Raw genomic sequence first — 19,375 nt, 5'->3', positions numbered from 1 at the left:
ACAATTCATAATCATCCAGCCATTATCTGTACCACTTATCCTTTGAGGGTTGTAGGGGTTGGAGCCAATCCCAGCTGACAGTGGGTGAGGATCATTCTCTCACAGAGCTAACATATAGAGACAAACATTCATACTCACATCCACACCTATGGGCAATTAAGAGTCACTAATTAATCTAATCTGCATGTCTTTGGACTGCCCGATTAATATCGTAAAAAATAGTTACTCAATACTGAGAGAATGATTTTGGTGTAGCAGGTATCTAATGGGAAAAAGTAAAGCACCTTTCATCAACAAGGCCATACAAAGTACTTTACATAAGACCAGACATAAGAGACAGTTGAAGACAAAATAAATGGGATTTAAAAGGAGTCAAATAAAATATAACATAAAATAAGCCATAATACAATAAAACAGATTAAACAGAAGAATAAAAATTGCAGTGTTGTACAGTGCAGTGCCACATTAAGCCCTGCTTTTAATTAACCTAAAGTTAGAGCAAACTTCAAAAGCTCAGGGTGAAAAATGAAAATGTATATTTCAGACAATCTTTCTGGGCAAGGGAAAAGAAAAACAAGGGCCCTGGTGTGACACCTCCTGGGACAGAAGAGACTCAGTTACACCACCGCCTGTTTTATTGTGGAATTACTGCTATGAAAAAGTGGAAATGAGAAGATACAGTCAGTCAGTTTTTTCACTTTTAGTTTTTATCTGGTGTCTTGAATTAAGTACGAATTTGAATCGAAAATGAATTAAGCCATAATATTATCTGTAAGCAGCGACAGTGGTTACTTAAATAAAATGATTGAAACAACAAAAAATATTGAATTGCAAGTAAAAGTCCTGCATTAAAAGTTATGCTTAGTTAAAAGTGCCGTTCCAGAGAAACGTCCCCTGTTACTGATAAACTATTACAAACTATGTCTTATTATGTCACACACACACACACACACACACACACACACACACACACACACACACACACACACACAGCAGATGACTGATCAGGTGACGGTCACATGGTTCGGTCAGCTGACGCTAACGACGCTAACCAACCAGCCGGACTGACGGTTCTCCTCCTGCGGCAGAGACGGATCTGACGGTCAGCCAGGATGCCTTTCTCCGAGCTGTATTTTAACGTGGATAACGGCTACCTGGAGGGGTTGGTCCGAGGCTTTAAAGCTGGAATACTGTCCCAGGCCGATTATTTAAACCTCGTTCAGTGCGAGACTCTGGAGGGTGAGTTCAAACAGCTGATAAAGCTAACGGCTAACGGCTAGCCAGCGGAGCTAATCCTACTCACTAGCTAACAGCAGCTGTCATCTCAGTGCTAGTTAGCCGTTAGCTCGCTTTACATCAACGATAATGTTGCTTTTAATCGTACTATTTAACACACCACTTGTGTTATTGCCACTTAGTGGTACTCATCAAGTTTCATATCGACTGTTTGCACAGATTAAAGGAGAAATATTTTACAGCATTTCGCTTTAGTCTGCCTACCTAGCTAGCATAATGCTAATTTGAGCTAAGTCAATATTGCCCAGTGTTTTGTCGTTTATTGATCAATTATGGTTTTTTTGAAGAGGAACTGAAACTACAGTTGAATGCGATTCAGCGCCGTTTCCGTAAGCCTTACCAAAGTGACCCGTGTCAGTAGCTGTAGCACTGACACAGTTTTATTATGGTTATTAACCGACTGCTAGTGACTGTTTTCTGGTAAACATCAATATACCTGAGATTTTACTGCAGCAAACGCCTCTTGTTTTCTTTTATAACCAAGCAGACATGTGATATGAGTAAAGAGAATACCAGTGGTTCTTTTTATACAACTGTCCTTTAAAGTACTGTGGATAAATTACCAGACAAAATGTTTAAATGTGTTTTTTCCGTGGTTCCAGCATCTGTTCAGCATCAGAATTAAAGAGTGTAAAATAAAATCATCAGTCACTGTGAACATCCTCATTATTGTTATAAATGCGTCAATAGTACTGCTATGTAACTGCAGATTCATAGAAAAACAACAATAACACACAATAAAACTACGACCAGAGCTGCAACAATAGAGAGTTAATCATGAACAATTTTGATAATTAATTAATTATTTGGAGTCATTTTTTAAAAATGAAAAATATTAAACATTTGTAGATGACAATTCCAAATACTGTGGGTTGGAGTTGTGATGAAGATTTATATATATATATATATATATATATATATATATATATATATGTATATTATTTTTTATTTTATTTTTTATTTTTTTACATTTTTAGACAAATAATATTGATAAATAGAGAAAATAATCATCAGGTTAATCAGTGATGAAAATAATTGTTAGTTGAAGCCCTGACTTCAACATTCACATGTGAAAAGCTGACAAAGTTTCTCATGTTTTATTGATGTTTTTATGTTTTGTTTGACCTTATATACTCTGGTCCTAAAGAGATGTCATTTCTCTTTAGCAGAAGTTTTATACAGGTTAAGTGGCAAATAAACTTGAACTGCTTAGTTGGGGAACACCTGCCCACAGGATTTCCGGGGGACAGCATGAACCACTCATGCATTACACCATCCCAATGAAGTGTCTCACTATACCAGAGTTATCTTTTAAGGCTGCAGCTAATGAATATTTTCATTATCAATGAATCTGATGATTATTTTCTCAATTCAGTGATTAATTGTTTGGTCTATCAAACATCAGACTTGAGGAATTCATATTGCTTTTCTGTCTGATTAACAGCTCATAATCCTTGGAGATTCAGTTTACTATATGATGAGGAAGAACAACAAATTCTCAGATTTTAAAAGTTGAAATAATCCATTATCATCCATTAATTACCAGTTTTATTTCTTCTTTCTGCTGTGATTTCTCCCCTGCAGATCTGAAGCTCCACCTGCAGAGCACAGACTATGGCAGCTTCCTGGCAAATGAGGCATCTCCCCTCACTGTGTCCGTTATTGATGACAAGCTGAAGGAGAAGATGGTGGTGGAGTTTCGGCACATGAGGAACCAGTCGTACGAGCCTCTGGCCAGCTTCATGGACTTCATCACGTAAGCAAAGAGCTGTCATGCTGAAATAATCTTCTGAAACCATAATATTCATCACAAATGTTCTCTTATCTGGCTTTAAAGATGTATGAAAGTGAGCTTTACTGAGTGGTGTGTATCAACATTTGTAAAACACTGTAACCTTGTGAAAGCCAGAATTTAATCACTGTACACCCATCAATCCATGATCAATACCTGTAATCCTGTGACGTAGGCTTCATTTGCTGCAGGAAAATGGTGGATACACACCCAGATACACAACAATTTTTGACTCTCATCAGAAAGTCTGATGTTTTAGCCCCCGTTAACATCAAGTTATATGTAACTTACGTGATGTTGTTCCTGACCAAATTTGCATTACACTGTTAAGTGCTCTGATTTTTACAGTGGCCACTGGGTAGAAATCTCATTGACAAAGGGGAAAAACTAGCACTAAATGACAAAACAGAAACCACAACAACAACAGCATTAACTTCTGGAAAACGTAGGTACCTGCTATCGACAAGGGTCATCACTGATTGGACGGATGCTCTGTCCCCCTTTTTAACAGGAAGGAAAGGTGTCTGACCAATTGGTGACAATCCTTGTCAATAGCAGGTATCTACCTTATCTACCCTAAGTTAATGTTGTTGTGTTTTCCAATTTGTCATTGTGATTTGCACAGCCACCAAAAATTTTACATCAGTGAAATAAATGGAATGGAAGGGAGGAGGTAATTGTGACGTGTGTGCTTTGCAACACAACTGTAATGGAAAGTAAACTGTGTATATACATACTGTAGAACATGTATGATAAGAAATATGGAAATAGTCAAAAAGCAGGTTAGTTGACTTTTCCTTTCCTTGTCCCTCGTACAGGTACAGCTACATGATCGATAACGTCATCCTGCTGATCACGGGCACTCTGCACCAGCGGGCCATCTCTGAGCTGGTGCCAAAGTGTCACCCTCTGGGCAGCTTTGAGCAGATGGAGGCGGTCAACATTGCCCAGACCCCTGCCGAACTGTACAACGCCATCCTGGTGGACACACCCCTGGGTATGTGCCTCCGTCTAAGCTGGAATTTAAACCAGGGAGGATGTGATAGTGTGGTGCCAAAGCTTTAAGAAATTCCTGTCACTTTGGTGTAAATTCTCCCTCTTCTCTTTTCAGCTGCATTTTTCCAGGACTGTATATCTGAACAGGACCTGGACGAGATGAACATTGAAATCATTCGTAACACACTCTACAAGGTAAAGTATATCATAGTAAATATTAATGCGCTTTTTTACAAATTGTTTCCAGGGTGCTTTAAAGAACAAAGTTATTTTAATGTAATGTGTGTAAAGTGTTTTTGAAGATCTTAAAAAGCTCTTGAAATGTATCATTATTATTATTATTCATGGGTTGCCTAAAATACATTTTGTGTCATGACCTCTCAGGCTTATCTGGAGGCTTTCTACAAGTTCTGCTCCAACCTTGGAGGAACCACAGCTGACACCATGTGTCCTATTCTGGAGGTGAGTCTGATAATAATTACACCTCTGTGTGTAATTCAGCATTTTCTTTCATCAGATGTGATTATCTGGCTATGCACCACACTGAACAAACTCCTAGATCTTAAAACCATAAATATGCATGTTTTGTTGTGTTTTTTTAAATCAAGACCAAACATTATTTTCCAAGAAATTGACAAAAATGTAAGCAAAAATGCCCTGTTTCACAATGTTAAAGTGATTTGGGGAAAAAAAAATTCCTGACTCCACCCTTTATACCAGATCTGCATCAAAATTTCCCTGGCCCACACCGCACCCCTCCAGCAAAATTTGTTCAAACTGGTTCAGCACTTTTTGTGTTGTCCTGCTGACAACTAAACAAAAAGACAGACATGAGTGAAAACATAACTTCCTTGGCAGCTAATCAACGAACACGTGCTCTTCAAACTTAACATTTTGTACCAAAAAAGCAGTTTATTATTATAAGAGCAGCAGTGGATTTGAAGTCGATCTTAACGGTAATGAGATAAAAGCATGTGCATGAAACATAAAATGCTGAACTCTGTTTGTTTTGGGTTTCATCATTTCAGTCACTTGTCATTGCTGTACTGACTCTTCATGTCTCTGCTGCAGTTCGAGGCAGACAGGAGAGCCTTCATCATCACCATCAACTCATTCGGCACAGAGCTGTCCAAAGAGGACCGTGCCAAGCTCTTCCCCCACTGCGGCAAGCTTTACCCAGAAGGTCTTGCTCAGCTGGCCCGGGCAGATGACTACGAGCAGGTCAAGGCTGTTGCTGATTTCTATCCTGTAAGTCCAAAAACCTGTGGCCCGTGGACCTGAACTGTAATTAATGTGTTGGTTTACTCTGATTTTATACAGCAAAGGTGAATCCATTCAGTGTTTATGCTAAATATTGTGAATGACCTGCAAAGAGATTTGCTTTGTTTACAGTCTTGTTTACTTGTGTCTCTCCAGTTTGTCATGTCACTTGTTTGTTTTTTTTCAACACTGTTTTTATATGCAGTTAATTTTTTAGTGAACAACATCTATCTACTCTTTGTCTGAACCTGGTTCCTTGTGTCCTCAGGAGTACAAGCTGCTTTTTGAGGGTGCCGGCAGCAACCCAGGAGACAAAACACTGGAGGATCGCTTCTTTGAGCATGAGGTAACACATCATCATCATCACACACACTTTACAACCAGGCAGTGAAAGCTTAATTACTTACTCTGAAGACTTAACATCATCATGAAATAATCATAGTCACAGTTTTAACTTAGGTTGTTTTGAGTTTTAGAGTGGTTGCATCAAAAGCTCCCATTCACAAAAAAACCTTTATTGTTAACTCATTTGAAGTTGGGGGTATTTAAAGGTGTTTTTACTATTGCTTTAAAGCCAACATTAGCATTAACAACTGTTTACTTACCAAGAGCATCAGCCATTGTAGTGTTTTAAGAGGTTAGAAAACATCCTCTGGGCAGTGTTACTTTCTCATCTTGAAGCTAAAGTGAGTCAGTGAATCCCAAAATGGTATTACGAGACAGGACAGGACAGGGTTAGCTGGTTAGCATGCTAACTTCAGTAGAAAAAAGTGAGAAATAGAGATAGCAAAACACTGGCATTGCTTTCCACTACTTGACACAGGTCTTAGTGAGTAAAGGAGTAAAACTGAATGATGATCCTGAAGTCGCAATGTTTCTTCTAGACTAGTAAGTAAGCAGCTGTTAATGCTAATGTTTGCTATGTAGTGATAGCAAAAACCCACATATAGCACCTTTTAAGGGGATGTAAAGTACAGTGTGGAAGTTAAGGTATTTTTAAAAATGTTTACTGTTCAGCAAATTACTAAAAAAAATAGATGGGTAGCCAACACATCCTAGTGGGCTTTGGTGGCAGTCGACAGACCTGATGTGTGGTATAGGCAGACATTAATAGTTGGGGTATAGTAGCTGAGGTTCAGTGATATAGTGGGGGAAATGTTCGACACACCAGCAGTTTTTTCATTAACAATTTTTCAAATGCAGCTACTTCTGTGAAATTAAGAGAGAGAGATTGGTACATTCTAATCCATAAAAGTTATGTGCAATAACATGGAATGACAAAGGAAAAAAGTATTGAGCACACTAACTGAGCTTCAACATGCCTTTTCTTCAGTAATAGTCTTCACGGTGATCATGCATTGAGACTGTGGCGGTGGAGTGCATTGGCTGTTGTGTCGACTAAATCTGCTGCTTCCAGGTCTTTCTGGAGCTCTTTTGCAGTGGTCCTTGGCTCTTGAGCTATACTTCTGACTAAATTTCTGACTGCCCATTCCAGTACTTGGTCGGTTTATGGTGGAGCGATGTTTCTTCCACGTGCAGATAATGGCCCAAATGGTGCTTATTGGAATATTTAGGAGTTTAGAAATCCGTCTGTAACCACTGCCATTGTCCTGCTGCTCAACAAAGAGCAGCAAAACAAAGAGTTTTGGGAAAGCTCTTTGCCCCTACTCATCATGAGATGTTTCTTACGTGACAGCTTGGCAACAATTTTTTTTTACTTGCATTCAGGTGGTGGGTTTCCCTTCTAGTGCTTACCTTCCAGCAACCAACCTGATTCTAATTAGCACATTTAGGAGAACTAATCAGTGGAATGAGCCTTTTTTTTTCCTTTGTCAACCAACTTTATTGAACATGACTTTTTTATGGATTGGAATTTTACAATTTCTTTCTCTGCACTTTTATTGAGTTAATATCTGGTCTAAATTTCACGTGAATAGCTGCATTGTAAATATGTTTAATGAAAAAACTGCTGGTGTGTTGAGTACTTATTTCCCCCACTGTATGTGTCTTCTAGCAGTGGTGCATATTCACCATAACTCTGATGGTAGTAAAAGTCTAAAAAAGAAACAAATAATCTGGTTTATCACATTGGATATGACTGTGCGGCCCTAAAACAAGGTGTGCTTGTCGTTACAAGCGTTGTGCTGTGAACTTATCAGTCTCTTCCTGCACATCCTCCTTGTATTCCCCCACCCTGCCCTGCCCTGCCAGGTGAAGTTGAACAAACTAGCCTTCCTCAACCAGTTCCACTTCAGTGTTTTCTACGCCTATGTCAAGCTGAAGGAGCAGGAGTGCAGGAACATCGTCTGGATTGCAGAGTGTATCGCCCAGCGGCATCGCGCCAAGATTGACAACTACATTCCTATCTTTTAAGCATACTCTTCCTCACCATTCTCTTCTTCTCTTACTTCCCATCATCATTTCATTTGGTCTTGTGTCTTGAACAGTGTCTCCAGTCACAGCTTGGTGTGAAAGATTCTGATGGTTTAATGCAAAATTTTTTCCATTCCTTACTCATAGGTGTGAATTGGTTCTCGACACCCGGGTTTCTTCTTGTAATTGGAGTCGGGCTCATTATTGCTCACTTAGTAAAACACATAATGAACTTAAATACAAAGCTTTTAGCAGAAGGCTCATCACATGAGCCTGGTCCAGCACAGGTGGTTGGTGCTTGTTTTAAGGAGCTCACAAGGGTAAAGGAGGCAACTCATTTGACTTTCAAACACTTACATCTGATTGTGTAATCTTACACTTGGTGTGTTGTTTCTGGCACCACGCTTGTCTGACGCTTCGGCTGGTAAAAAAAAAACACACAGAAGAACAATTTGCAGTTTGCTAAGACAGAAAATCAGCACAGCAGACACCAACCACATCTCTACCTATTTGATAGTCATAGATGCAGATTACTGTAAAATTTGGATTAATCACTGACCAAAATCAGTGGTAATACAGCCTCTCATCCTCTGAGCTCAAAGTGGAGATGTAAACATTCCTCTACTCAGCGTCAGTCACCACCAGGTTCTATATAACCTGTATTTATTTCTGTTTTAGTGTTAAGATTTTGTCAACATGTCTGATAATTACCCACCCCCACCCCCCCAAAAAACACAAAAAAAATCCAACTAACGAGTGAAATGTGTGAGCCCCACCCGATTCTCCTGTCTTAACTACATTGTTGTTAGATATTAAAAATACAGCAGCTGAACAGGAGCTTCCAGTTGTCGATATCCCTGTTTCTGTGTGAAGATTCTATAAATGAACCTTGAATGAATCTCGTGAGTATATGACAGACGTAATGTTTAAACTATAAAAAAAGATATAGAGATATTTAAAGATGACTATATGATTTTGTTTTCTCATGCTGTAAAAATTGATTTATTGCTGTTTTGATCTGTTTCTTACTTGTGAAATGTGTATTGTAAATGTCATGAAAATAAACAGACTTAACTGCAACAATGCAGGTCTGAAGAAATGTAAAAGTCATGAAACTTCATCTTCCGTCCAATATCCATCCATCCATCCATTATCTATACCACTTATCCTTAAGGGTTGTGGGAAGTTTGGAGCCAATCACAGCAGGCACTTGGCAAGAGGCAGAGTACACCCTGGACAGATCATTAGTCTGGGTGGCCTTACAGAGACAATCATTGACACCCATGTTCACACCATGCCACCCATCTATGCTATAGCTGAGATATTTCTGTCTGGTTTGCTCAGTTGACTTAAGTATGGAACCTCAATCCTGTGACAACAGTTGGTTAGATTTAATGGATAAAACTCAATTTGATTTTAGACCTTTGACTCAAAGTCATAATTATTGCTTAGTTTACAAATGGAACAAATTCAGTTTTGTTTAATCCAAACGTAGTACCACTAGGCACAAACGTCTCCCTGTAAATTCAGCACAAGCTGAACTCTTTTTAGGTTTAATTAAGCCTAATCAGTCTCTTCAGCTTCAGCTGCTGTATCAACGACCTGCAGACCTGTCAGTAAACCTGCACATCTCCTCAGAGCTGCTGTAAAATTTAGAAAAACATGACTTTTCATCTTAAAACCACAGCTCGACTCTTTGACCTGCACTGCTCTGTCGGCCTGACAGACTGGGACATGGACAAGGAGCTGAAACTGGCAACGACCACCGACCAGTTTTACCATGGTGACGTAGTTTCTTTTTTCTTGACTGGTATTTGGCATCATTGTAACTTAAAGGATGATCCATACTCCATGTAGCACAGAAAACTCTGTAGGACATAGCTGATGTTACAGTTAAAACACAAGTTTCATTTTACAATTAGGAAAAACAAACGGAGTCTGAAGCTTGAATCAAAACGTGCAGCTTGTGTGATGTCTGTTTCTCTGTCTGTCTCTGATGACAGATGACAAATTGAATGATCAGTATGTCATCCAGAGGCCTTCTGCGAGAGCCTCGAGAAGAAAAGACGAATTCATTTGGTATGATAAAACATCAGGTGAGCTGAGAGAAATGTCTTTTTTGTCTGTGGATTGACATCCTAATTCATTTAACTTTACATGATTAACTTCGACAGCTTTCTGGGTTTTTGTTTCCTTTTGGTCCTAATTTCTAGAACTTGCAACCCTTTTAAAAACACATTTAAATGTTGGTCTATCATAATGTCAAAGTAATCCTATGAAGTATCAAAATTTATCTGTGTTATGCATTGTGTGTGTCCTTGATACTCAGAGGAATAGTCAGACTTGTGTTTTAACAAACATGACTACAGTATTCCCTCCATAACTGCCCTTACAGACATTCCACATTAATTCACCTGTGACCTCCCACTAAGTATCATAGATTTTCTTGAAAAACCCTTGTGAATACTTCTATAAAATTCACGGGATCTTGCAAAATCCCATAGCTCTGTTCCAAATGACTGTTTTTTTGTTTTTTTCCTCTGAGCTAAATTTAATAATTTTGTTGATTCCTTGTATGTGTATTCTGTGCCTCACCAGTTGCTGATTTTTTTTACTGAATCATGTTGAAATTTGTTCTGAACAGCCATGAAACTTGTAAGATTACATTAATATTACATCATCAAAGAAGTAGCGGTGGGATTGTGTAAAGTCCCATGAATCAATATAAGTTTTTTATACTTTTTTTCTTTGAGAAAATCCATGAAATTAACTGAAAATGAAAAATGAAAAAATGAAATGCAATGAAAAAGTTAGGAATTTTGGAGGAGTTTGCATCAAATGACCCAGTGGAAACCTGCTCATCTAAACATTGCTCCATAGTGTCACCACTGGTCAAGAATTTCCATAATGTAGCTTTTAATGTCACTGCTGTGAAATAATAAGTGCCATCATTAAGACCACAGTTCATATCAGTTTTCTTCTCTCTCCTCATGACAAAAATAAACAGAAACAAGCTCCATTTAATTTGAAAGAATTCTCTTATTTGATGTACTAAGAGAAAAACATTGAAGCGATCTTTGCATCACTTTGAATGTGTGCCATGTTTTTTTCTGTCCATCAGACACCTTTGTGAAGCCAAACCTATGGCTGTTAGTGAATCCTGACATTGCCTGCCCAATCCAGCACAGCAAAAATGCAGCAGACCTGCAGGCTCTCTGTGAACCTGCAGAGGAAATCCAAACACCTCTGCTGAATCCTGCACAGACTCAACATCCACCTATAGCAGAGCTCCGTGTGTTTTCTCCCCATGATGCTCCTCTCCAGGAGGAAGTGCTGCAGCCTGTTTCCTCCTCCACTGACTACAGGGTACTGTATAATCACTCAGTTCTGTGTGCTTCACACTCACAGCTAACATTCATTCACAGTACATATAACCAGTGTAACCAGTCTGAATCTCCACACTGTATGAAATCTGGTTTGGTTTAAATATCCAGTGATTCACTTTGTATTTAAATTTAAACCAGGTAAGTTTGGCTCAACTCGCTTTTCATACTTTACATACAAAATACAAAATATAAGTTATGAGTTACAGTCTTGCATTAATAAATGTATGTTTTTTTTTGTTGTTGTTTTTGAGTAAACGTCCAGTTTCTGGAATACTGCTGCTGTTTGTTTGTTTGTGTTTTCAATTCAGTGGTGGAAGTAAAACTACTACACTTTAACAGGAACTAACAAACCAACTGAGGCAGTGGTAGTCCAACAACATTTATGGACCTTACTCTTTAATAAGAAGGTCAGTCTCTGTAGGAATCCTATCCATAATGTTGTCAGACACAGACAATAACAATCTGAGCCTGTCAGTGGCAAAAACAAGCACTGGATAAATGCCCATTGGGTTACACTGCATCAGCTGCTCATGATGGCCAGGTACACTGTTCTTACAAAGTACAGCATCAATTCCAAAGATTTTTGTCCTTATCAGTCAGTCAGTTACACCCTAAAACATGGGACAGTAAGTACTTAAGTACTTAAGCATTGTATTCGAGTAAATCTACTTTCCACCTCTGATATAATGCTATTCATCAAATGAAACCTTCGACCTGTTAGTTTAAAAAAAAAAAAGAGTAAAGTAATTCAAAACTACTAGAGGAATCCATGCACTGATTCTAACAATGTGTTTGTTTTTGACCATTAGATCAAAGATAAAGAAGTCTCCTGTCGACCGACCAAAAACAGACGCAAGGGGAGAACCACCAAAGCCAGGGTGAGGATACATGGCCTGACCCAGGTTCCTTCAGTAAGATGCCGGAAACCTCTTTATCTCTTTAAAGGCCGTAAAAAGCTGTACAATAACTTATTGGAGTATGTTTAGCTGTTTCATGTAGGAGATTTCTGAGCTTTAAATATCCTTAAGAAATAAATAAATTTTCCTTAAGATTCAAAGTAAGTTTGAGCTAAGGTGTGGTGTCTGCATCAGTTTCCTTTGGGTGCTCAGGAAAAGTTCAAATGAAATCTGTTATTGTACCAGCAACATATGTTTAAATGAGTTGGCTTTTAATAAGCACCTGCCTTTTTATCCCAGGACAGTAAGATCCTGAAGCCGGGATGCTGGCCTCGTCCACCAGTGAATTACTGCATCCTCATCGCCTTGGCACTCAAGAACAGCCACACCGGGAGCCTCAAAGTGCAGCAAATTTACAGCTTCACCAGGTCATAATTTTATTCATTTTCAGACATCGTTTGACATCTTTGAAGTTGCTGGATTGCAACATTTTTCATTGTAATTTTTAATGGTTAAGTTACACTGTCGCAACATGTTGCACCACAGCCTGTTTTGGGGGGTTTGAGCTCCCCCAATGTTCCTCACATTCCTCCCTGTCCTTTCCCAGAGAGCACTTCCCCTTCTTTCAGACAGCTCCAGATGGCTGGAAGAACACTATCCGACACAACCTGTGCTTCAACAACAGCTTCCGCAAAACCTGCAACCAGCTGTGCAGAGATGGAAAGAGGAAGTCTTGCTTTTGGCACCTGACTCTGGACGGCCAACACCGGCTAAAGGACGAGCTCTGCACGCTGACGGGAGAATCCCTCAAGCAGCTGGAGAGGAGCATGTCTCACCCAGGTGAAATATGATACTGATACATTGACTTAAGACTATAAGCCTAATTTCAGGAAAATAATTTATTGATTAGATGGTACTAATTATTAATTCAAGCAGACAAATTACTACAGAATACCTTGATACCTGCTGAGGTTTTTAAGTCCTGTGTGGCGTTAATCAATAACAAAGATTTTAGTTAAAACGTTTTAAATCTTCAATCAGCTAAATTGTTGTGGGTGACAGGCAGAAAATATTTATTGCGAATGACTTTTCTTTGTGTTTCAGAAATAATTCGGAGTTTACTTGCGCTGTGACAGCAGCTGTAAAGGTATCAGACTTAAAATCGATGCATAATAAATCGAATATACAAAATGTTTTCTTCTCCTTTATGTTTTATTCGTATAATGTAATCCATCTTGTCTCAATCCACACAACATTAAAATCACTGGCAGGTGAAGTGAATAACATTGATCATCTTATTACGATATAATGTTGTGCTGGGAAACCTTGGATCCTGTTATTCATCTGGATGTTACTTTGATGTACCACCCACCTAAACATTGTTGCAGACCAAGTGCACACCCCAATGGCAACAACATTCCCTAATGGCAGGGGCCTCCCCGAGCAGGATAGTGCTCCCACCTCACCACAAAAACTGCTCAGAAGTGTCTCAAGAAACACGACAAAGAGCCCAAGATGTTGACCTGACCTCTGAACTCCCCAGATCCCAATCTGAACCACCATCTGTGGGATACAATGGAACAAGCCAGATCCACGGAGGCCCAATCCTGCAACCCAAAGGACCCACAGGATCCGCTGCCAGTGTCCCAGTGCCAGACACTACAGGACACCCTCAGAGGTCCTGCATTCATGTCCCAACGAGTCAGAGCAGTTTTTGTGGCACGAGGGAGACCTACACAATATTAACCAGGTCCCACAGATGCTCAAACAGAGCATCCCCTGCCACTGGGGATTGCTGTTGCAATGGGGAGCAGTGAGGGATCAGTGTAGAGCTGTGCCCGAAATGTTGATTTTAGATGTTAAAAATGTCCCGATGTGACTGTGACAACGCAGGCTGAACAGTACAGTGACTCAGTAGTTTCATTGTATGCTTCCCAGTGTCTCTTGGGCATAATATGTCTTTATTATTTCAGGTCTGTAGGTAAATCTCCCCCTCATTTGCCAACAGTCAAATGGTGGGGAGCTGATAGTTGACTTAAGTGTTTCTGCCAGTCAAATGACTGATTCATGGAGCTCAAAGTAGTAAGAAGTACTGTTTTCATGTTGGAGGCTCATCAAGCACCACTGAGTGTTTCTCACTGAAGACGTTGCCGCAAAAGAGAAAAACCGACGCATCAGGACAGGTAACACTAGGCCTGCCTTTAATTAATTATTGGTTGAAACAATCTTTAGCTAATTACTGTCCATTCACTGTCCATTGTTTGTCAATAATTATAACTGAAGATCTGACCTGTTTCTTGTATCACAGTATTCATATATGCTTTAAGTGATCACTGACTGCATTCACCAGCAGAGCAGTTTTAAAAATTGTCAGTTGTTTATCCTTGCTACACAAAATAATCAATATGATGCTCTCCATACAACAGGATTATGGTGATGATGATGATGATTACGAAGAGTGTTCTCTCAGGATCCTTCCTCCTCCTCCTCCTCAGCAGCACTGTGTCCGGACTGGGATCAGTGGTGACAAGATTTTACTCACAAGTCAGAAATCATGTCTCCTGGCAGGAAGCTCAAAGCTACTGCAGGAGGTGGTGTTTTCTTTTTATTCATCTTATTGTCAATACAGTAAGAATTCAGTGAATATATACGTTATTTAGGTTATTTAGAGCTGCAGCGCAAATACACAGTACTCTGACAAGATGATAACAGAGTGAAGGATTAAAACCATATATCTCAACAAGTTAGAAAACGTCCTCCACTGTTACTGTACTTTTTTTCAATCACTTGTACTCATTATGTGAATCTGACTGATTTTTTAAAATTAATTAAGCCATTTATTTATTTATTTTGTCCAAACAGATCAAATGCATACATCGATATGGCCGTCCTGTACACACACTCTGACAGAGACCGTATGTACTTGGACAATTATAACGCATGGATCGGCCTGTACAAAAACTCCAATAACTGGGATTGGTCTGATGGAGAAAACACAAACTTCTATGGTTGGAGACGATACGAACCACGCAACGCTGATACCTGCGCTTACGTCGATTACAGCGACAAAAAGTAATAAGACTGTTCTTGCACCGTTTTCAAAAACTAAATGTTTTTTCATGACAAGCAGATTCACTTCAAATCACATGTATTTAATATTAGTGCTGAACATTTTTCCTGTGTGGTATTTTATAATTTGTAATATTATTCATAGCGTCCGATCTGTGCGTCCTCTTTATCTGTGTTTTTGTTTGGGCTCCTCTCATCGGTTTAACTGGAAAATGGTCTTTTGTTCACCAATCAGGAATTAGCAACAACTAAATCAAAACCTTATGACAGCTGGGAAGGGATGTTTGCTCGTATTTTAAAGTGTCGAGTTTTGATATTATTTATGGTCTGCATTTTGTCTGACGAGATGACAAGAGAGCTGCAATAGTCATGCGTGAATAATCACCTCCATCTCAGCAAGAGGATGAGGGCCTCAGCTGGTAGAGACAGGAACAAGCCAAACAATTAACATGATTAACAGAGCCTGGCCTACAGAGACGCCCAGATTGCAGATAGTAGACTGTACAGAGGAGGACAGAGAACTTTGGGTTACTTAACACAATCCCCGGTTCTTTGATAACAGAGTGAGGTGTTTCACTACGGGAATCGATTTGGCGTGACCAACTACGGAAGCTCCAATGACACCACGTCTGTCAGTGACCGACAGGTCGAACTGTACCTGGGGCACAGTCGACTAGCCCCTCTCAAATCATTCCAGACCGGTTTCTTTCCTTGTCTATGCAAGGAGGGATGTGATGGTGAAACACCTCACTCTGTTATCACAGAAACGGGGATTACGTTAAGTAACCCAAAGTTCTTTTTCGGTGTTTCACTATGGGAGATATAGACCACTCCCGGAGTGCATAAGCTTCCCGAGGCCATAAACATATCCAGCCTGTCAGCAATAATTACACTGACCCTGGCGTGTTCACTTCTAGCACTGCTTGTGCTAAGGACGGCCCCAAGACATCAAGCCTGTAAAACCTCACAAAAGTGTGAGGGGTAGCGCAGCTTACTGCAGCACAAATGTCCTGCACTGACACTCCCCTGAACGGAGCCCATGAAGTGGCCATACCCCTTGTGGAGGCTGTAGCCAAACTAGCCTGGAAGAGCTGAGGGAGTCTGTATAGTTTCTCCACGGGTAGAAAGCGAGAATGATTTGAGAGGGGCTGGTCGACTGTTGTTACACAGGGGGCGTGCCCCAGGTACAGTTCGACATGTCTGTCACTGACAGACGTGGTGTCATTGGAGCTTCCGTAGTTGGTCAAGCCAAATCGATTCCCGTAGTGAAACACCAAACGACGTTAGAAAAAGAACCAAGACCTTCAGTCACCTTCGGGACAAAGTCTGCTAGATCAGACAGAAGGAGGGACCAGTTTTTCTAAACAACACTGCTGTTACTACGGTAACCACACGTGTGATCAAATCAAATAGAATATAAATTAATAAAATAATAACTAAGGATGTTTTTCTCCTGAACTTTTAACCTTAATTATTGCTTATTTAGTCATGAATATTTAGTGTTATGGACACCTGAGAAGCATATGCAAATGGGCAAATCATAGACTAATGCTGCATATGTTTTCAAAAAGAATCTTTCATAATCTGTTTGTGTTTTGTCTAGGTGCATGTTCTCTACGTAGCAGTGCATTGAGATCTCTCGGTCACCAGGACTGCAAAACCTAAAGCATAGGCTTGATTTGAAAAATTGTCATCAGTCGAGCAATCTTTTTGCCATCTTAAGTTATTGTAATAAAATGTCAAAGACACTAAATACAATATGGTATATTTCTTCCCTAAAAAGGACAAACTGGATGAATGCTTCAAATTCTTCCGCTTTAATATACTCTTTTAACTCTTTATAGGTTTGTCGGTGATGATTGTGGAACATATTTCTTCTTCCTTTGTCACAAGCGCCACAAACGCAATTACGAATACAAATTTATGTCTACGTCGATGACATGGTCTGAGGCCCAGCAGCACTGCAGGGATTCAGATAAATACGATGATCTGGCAACTTTCGAAAACATTGGAGACGCTGGCGGCGGCGGCGGCAACGGCAGTGGTGACAGCAGCGGGGACGGAGGCGGCAGTGGGGACAGCAGCTGGGTCAACATGTACTCATTTATTAAATTAGAGAACTTTCCGGTCTGGATTGGACTGCATAGAGATGGTAAAGACTAACACAATTGCAACATGTGCTCATTGAACAATTCTTCAGCCTAGTCACTCGTCCACTGATGAGTTTTTTTCTAAGATGACACCAAATCTATAAAATCACGATCACAAGTAGCTAAACATCCATGTCACAATAATAATTAGTCCCTCAATGCACAGACTTAATGAGTGGGCAAAAGAGTAGAAGAGGCTATAATCATCTTATCTCACTTCTTGAAACATGGAGACGTGAGCAACCACTGCTGTATTGTTAGTTATTGTTTTTCTCTTTCTCTTGCTCTCAGTACAATTCACGGTGGGATCGGTTTCGTTGATTTTCTGACAAAAAGCAAACAGACAGACTTTCACCTAATCGGTGTTGCTGAACTTTCAACATCTGTCCTGCAGGGGGAACATGGAATTGGAGCATAGGCTCGTCAGAGTACGGTAGTTGGGAACCAGGTGAGCCAAGTGACAGCGGGGACTGCGTCTCTATCTCCTCCAGTGAAAAAAAGATGTCAGCCCAAAACTGCTCCATCCGTCTTCCCTTCGTCTGCATGAACGACAACCTGATTCTGGTAAAGGAGAACAAGACCATGGGAGGAGGCGCTGGAACACTGCAGAAACCTCATTGCACCTTACTATTACCACTACGAGCTGGTCAGTGTGCAGCCATCAGATCATGACTACGTGACTAGTCGGGTCATCGATGCCGAAACTGAGGAGGTGTGTTCATAATCAGCAACATTTGTAAGAAATGCTGCCATGTGCATGCTATTACATGTTTTTGTAGTAGGTGCAATTTGTTAAGTTGAGATAATGGCGACAGCAACAGACAGCCTTTCCACCAATCAGTGCTGGCTGTTTGTTTACTCTGGGATATGTGTTACATCTGTTATGAATGACACAGAATGATGATGATTTATAAGTGAGAAATCTAGACTTATAAAGATAAGTGTTCGGTTTTTATTACATAAGAAATAGAAGGCTACAAAAATCTCACTGAACACTTAAACAAACCAGATTTATGGACCTTATGGGGCAGCATGGCTTACCCAACAGGCTCCACAAGTAAAAGTCAGATACATTTTTCTCTGAATAAACTATTAGATAAAATTAAGAGCTGTGTTGGAAAATACCTAGGTCTTTGATTTACAATGTCAAAGGTCTAAGTCTGTGTGCATAAAAACTTAAAGGCAGATGTTAACTATGACTCACAAGGTGCACTATAACTAGGCGCAGCAGGTCAGTCCTGTCCTTTGTTTTAAGTTATACTCCAGCGATCCCAGTGAACATTATGTTTGCCATACACAAGTGAGTCCTCATCCTCAGCATTTTCTCTTTTTCAAGTGACACATACATATTGACACCTCTCGCCTGCCCGCACATAAATACTGCTTTTCTAGACTCTTGGAATAATCAAACATTAATCTTAATGGTTTGAAATGTATTAATACAAAGAGTAATAACTGACCCTGTATTGTAGATGGGATTGTTTTGTTGCAGAGTTTTGCAGCTCCTCTATCCACAGAGGTCCATTAGTTGTTTCTTCTCCCCAGGTGTGGACAGGCCTTCGTTTCCTGGCCGGTCGATGGCTATGGGTGAATGGGGCAGATATGTTGTACTCTGACCTCCCCACCTGCCCCGTCGAGGTGCAAAGCTGTGGAGCCTTACCCAAAAAGGACACAGGCATTCTAGAGACCAGAGACTGTTCAGAGAAAAGAAACTTCCTTTGTTACCGGACTTGGTTCTGACATCACCACCATCATCTGCATTAGGGTTGTCACTCCCAAATTGTCCTACATCTGCTATCTACCATATCAAGTTATGTTCACATGGTACAGATGCTAGAATAGATGCAAGTGTAAAAAGGCTTTAGAATACATTTACGGTATGTGAATAATTATAGAAAGACATTGCAAGTGTTTGATAAAACTTTGTGGTAATATAAAGTGTGAGGATTTTTTCTGTCACAGAAGCTTTTACAAACCAGATTCAGCTCTATAATTACCACTTTACAAGTGGTTCTCAGATAATGTACCAGTTAGATAAATTATCAGTTAAAGTTACGCACAGCTTTGTAAGTTCTCATTTAAACTAACTGATCAACTGTGATTGACTCTTTTCATGCATCACCACATTACAAAAATCTAAAAAACCTTTAGATGGCA

At 39.9% G+C, this 19,375-nt stretch overlaps 3 protein-coding genes across 4 annotated transcripts; all 3 read left to right on the top strand.

The window, feature by feature from the left end:
* Positions 1-1,030: 1,030 nt before the first annotated feature.
* Positions 1,031-8,259, top strand: LOC108894267 (V-type proton ATPase subunit d 1). Its single transcript, XM_018692877.2, has 8 exons — positions 1,031-1,239; positions 2,881-3,052; positions 3,907-4,085; positions 4,200-4,279; positions 4,469-4,546; positions 5,156-5,332; positions 5,613-5,690; positions 7,556-8,259. The coding sequence occupies exons 1-8, from the start codon at positions 1,113-1,115 to the stop codon at positions 7,715-7,717; spliced, it is 1,053 nt and encodes a 350-aa protein (XP_018548393.1). The 5' UTR covers positions 1,031-1,112; the 3' UTR covers positions 7,718-8,259.
* A 709-nt stretch (positions 8,260-8,968) lies between these two features.
* Positions 8,969-13,190, top strand: foxr1 (forkhead box R1). 2 transcript variants are annotated; one of them, XM_018692879.2, is made up of 7 exons: positions 8,969-9,500; positions 9,721-9,813; positions 10,839-11,083; positions 11,913-11,981; positions 12,300-12,427; positions 12,607-12,839; positions 13,104-13,190. In XM_018692879.2, exons 1-7 carry the CDS (start codon positions 9,380-9,382, stop codon positions 13,130-13,132), a joined length of 918 nt encoding a protein of 305 aa, XP_018548395.1. In that variant the 5' UTR covers positions 8,969-9,379; the 3' UTR covers positions 13,133-13,190. The 2 variants fall into 2 exon arrangements, with proteins under 2 accessions (XP_018548395.1, XP_018548394.1); XM_018692878.2 differs by having other exon boundaries at positions 11,913-12,014.
* Positions 13,101-19,156, top strand: LOC108894265 (macrophage mannose receptor 1-like). The gene is given in 8 exon segments (XM_018692876.2): positions 13,101-13,146; positions 14,109-14,182; positions 14,426-14,590; positions 14,862-15,071; positions 16,913-17,220; positions 17,613-17,794; positions 17,796-17,930; positions 18,764-19,156. Coding segments are annotated over 6 exon segments (1,191 nt in total). The 5' UTR covers positions 13,101-13,146; positions 14,109-14,182; positions 14,426-14,429; the 3' UTR covers positions 18,959-19,156.
* The last annotated feature ends 219 nt before the right edge of the window (positions 19,157-19,375 follow it).

Source organism: Lates calcarifer, linkage group LG2 (genome assembly GCF_001640805.2).
Source record: "Lates calcarifer isolate ASB-BC8 linkage group LG2, TLL_Latcal_v3, whole genome shotgun sequence".
Classification (NCBI taxonomy): domain Eukaryota; kingdom Metazoa; phylum Chordata; class Actinopteri; family Centropomidae; genus Lates; species Lates calcarifer.
Note: the sequence above shows the minus strand (reverse complement) of the source record. Positions and strands in the feature narration are given on the sequence as shown.

Excerpts from the sequence above, each read along its gene's own strand:
- LOC108894267 (XM_018692877.2), top strand. The coding sequence starts at position 1,113 with ATGCCTTTCTCCGAGCTGTATTTTAACGTGGATAACGGCTACCTGGAG. Across the intron at positions 3,053-3,906 it reads AGCTTCATGGACTTCATCAC|GTACAGCTACATGATCGATA; the intron begins GTAAGCAAAGAG and ends TCCCTCGTACAG. Across the intron at positions 4,280-4,468 it reads TTCGTAACACACTCTACAAG|GCTTATCTGGAGGCTTTCTA; the intron begins GTAAAGTATATC and ends ATGACCTCTCAG.
- foxr1 (XM_018692878.2), top strand. The coding sequence starts at position 9,380 with ATGACTTTTCATCTTAAAACCACAGCTCGACTCTTTGACCTGCACTGC. Across the intron at positions 12,015-12,299 it reads GCCTGACCCAGGTTCCTTCA|GACAGTAAGATCCTGAAGCC; the intron begins GTAAGATGCCGG and ends TTTTTATCCCAG. Across the intron at positions 12,840-13,103 it reads GAGGAGCATGTCTCACCCAG|AAATAATTCGGAGTTTACTT; the intron begins GTGAAATATGAT and ends TTTGTGTTTCAG.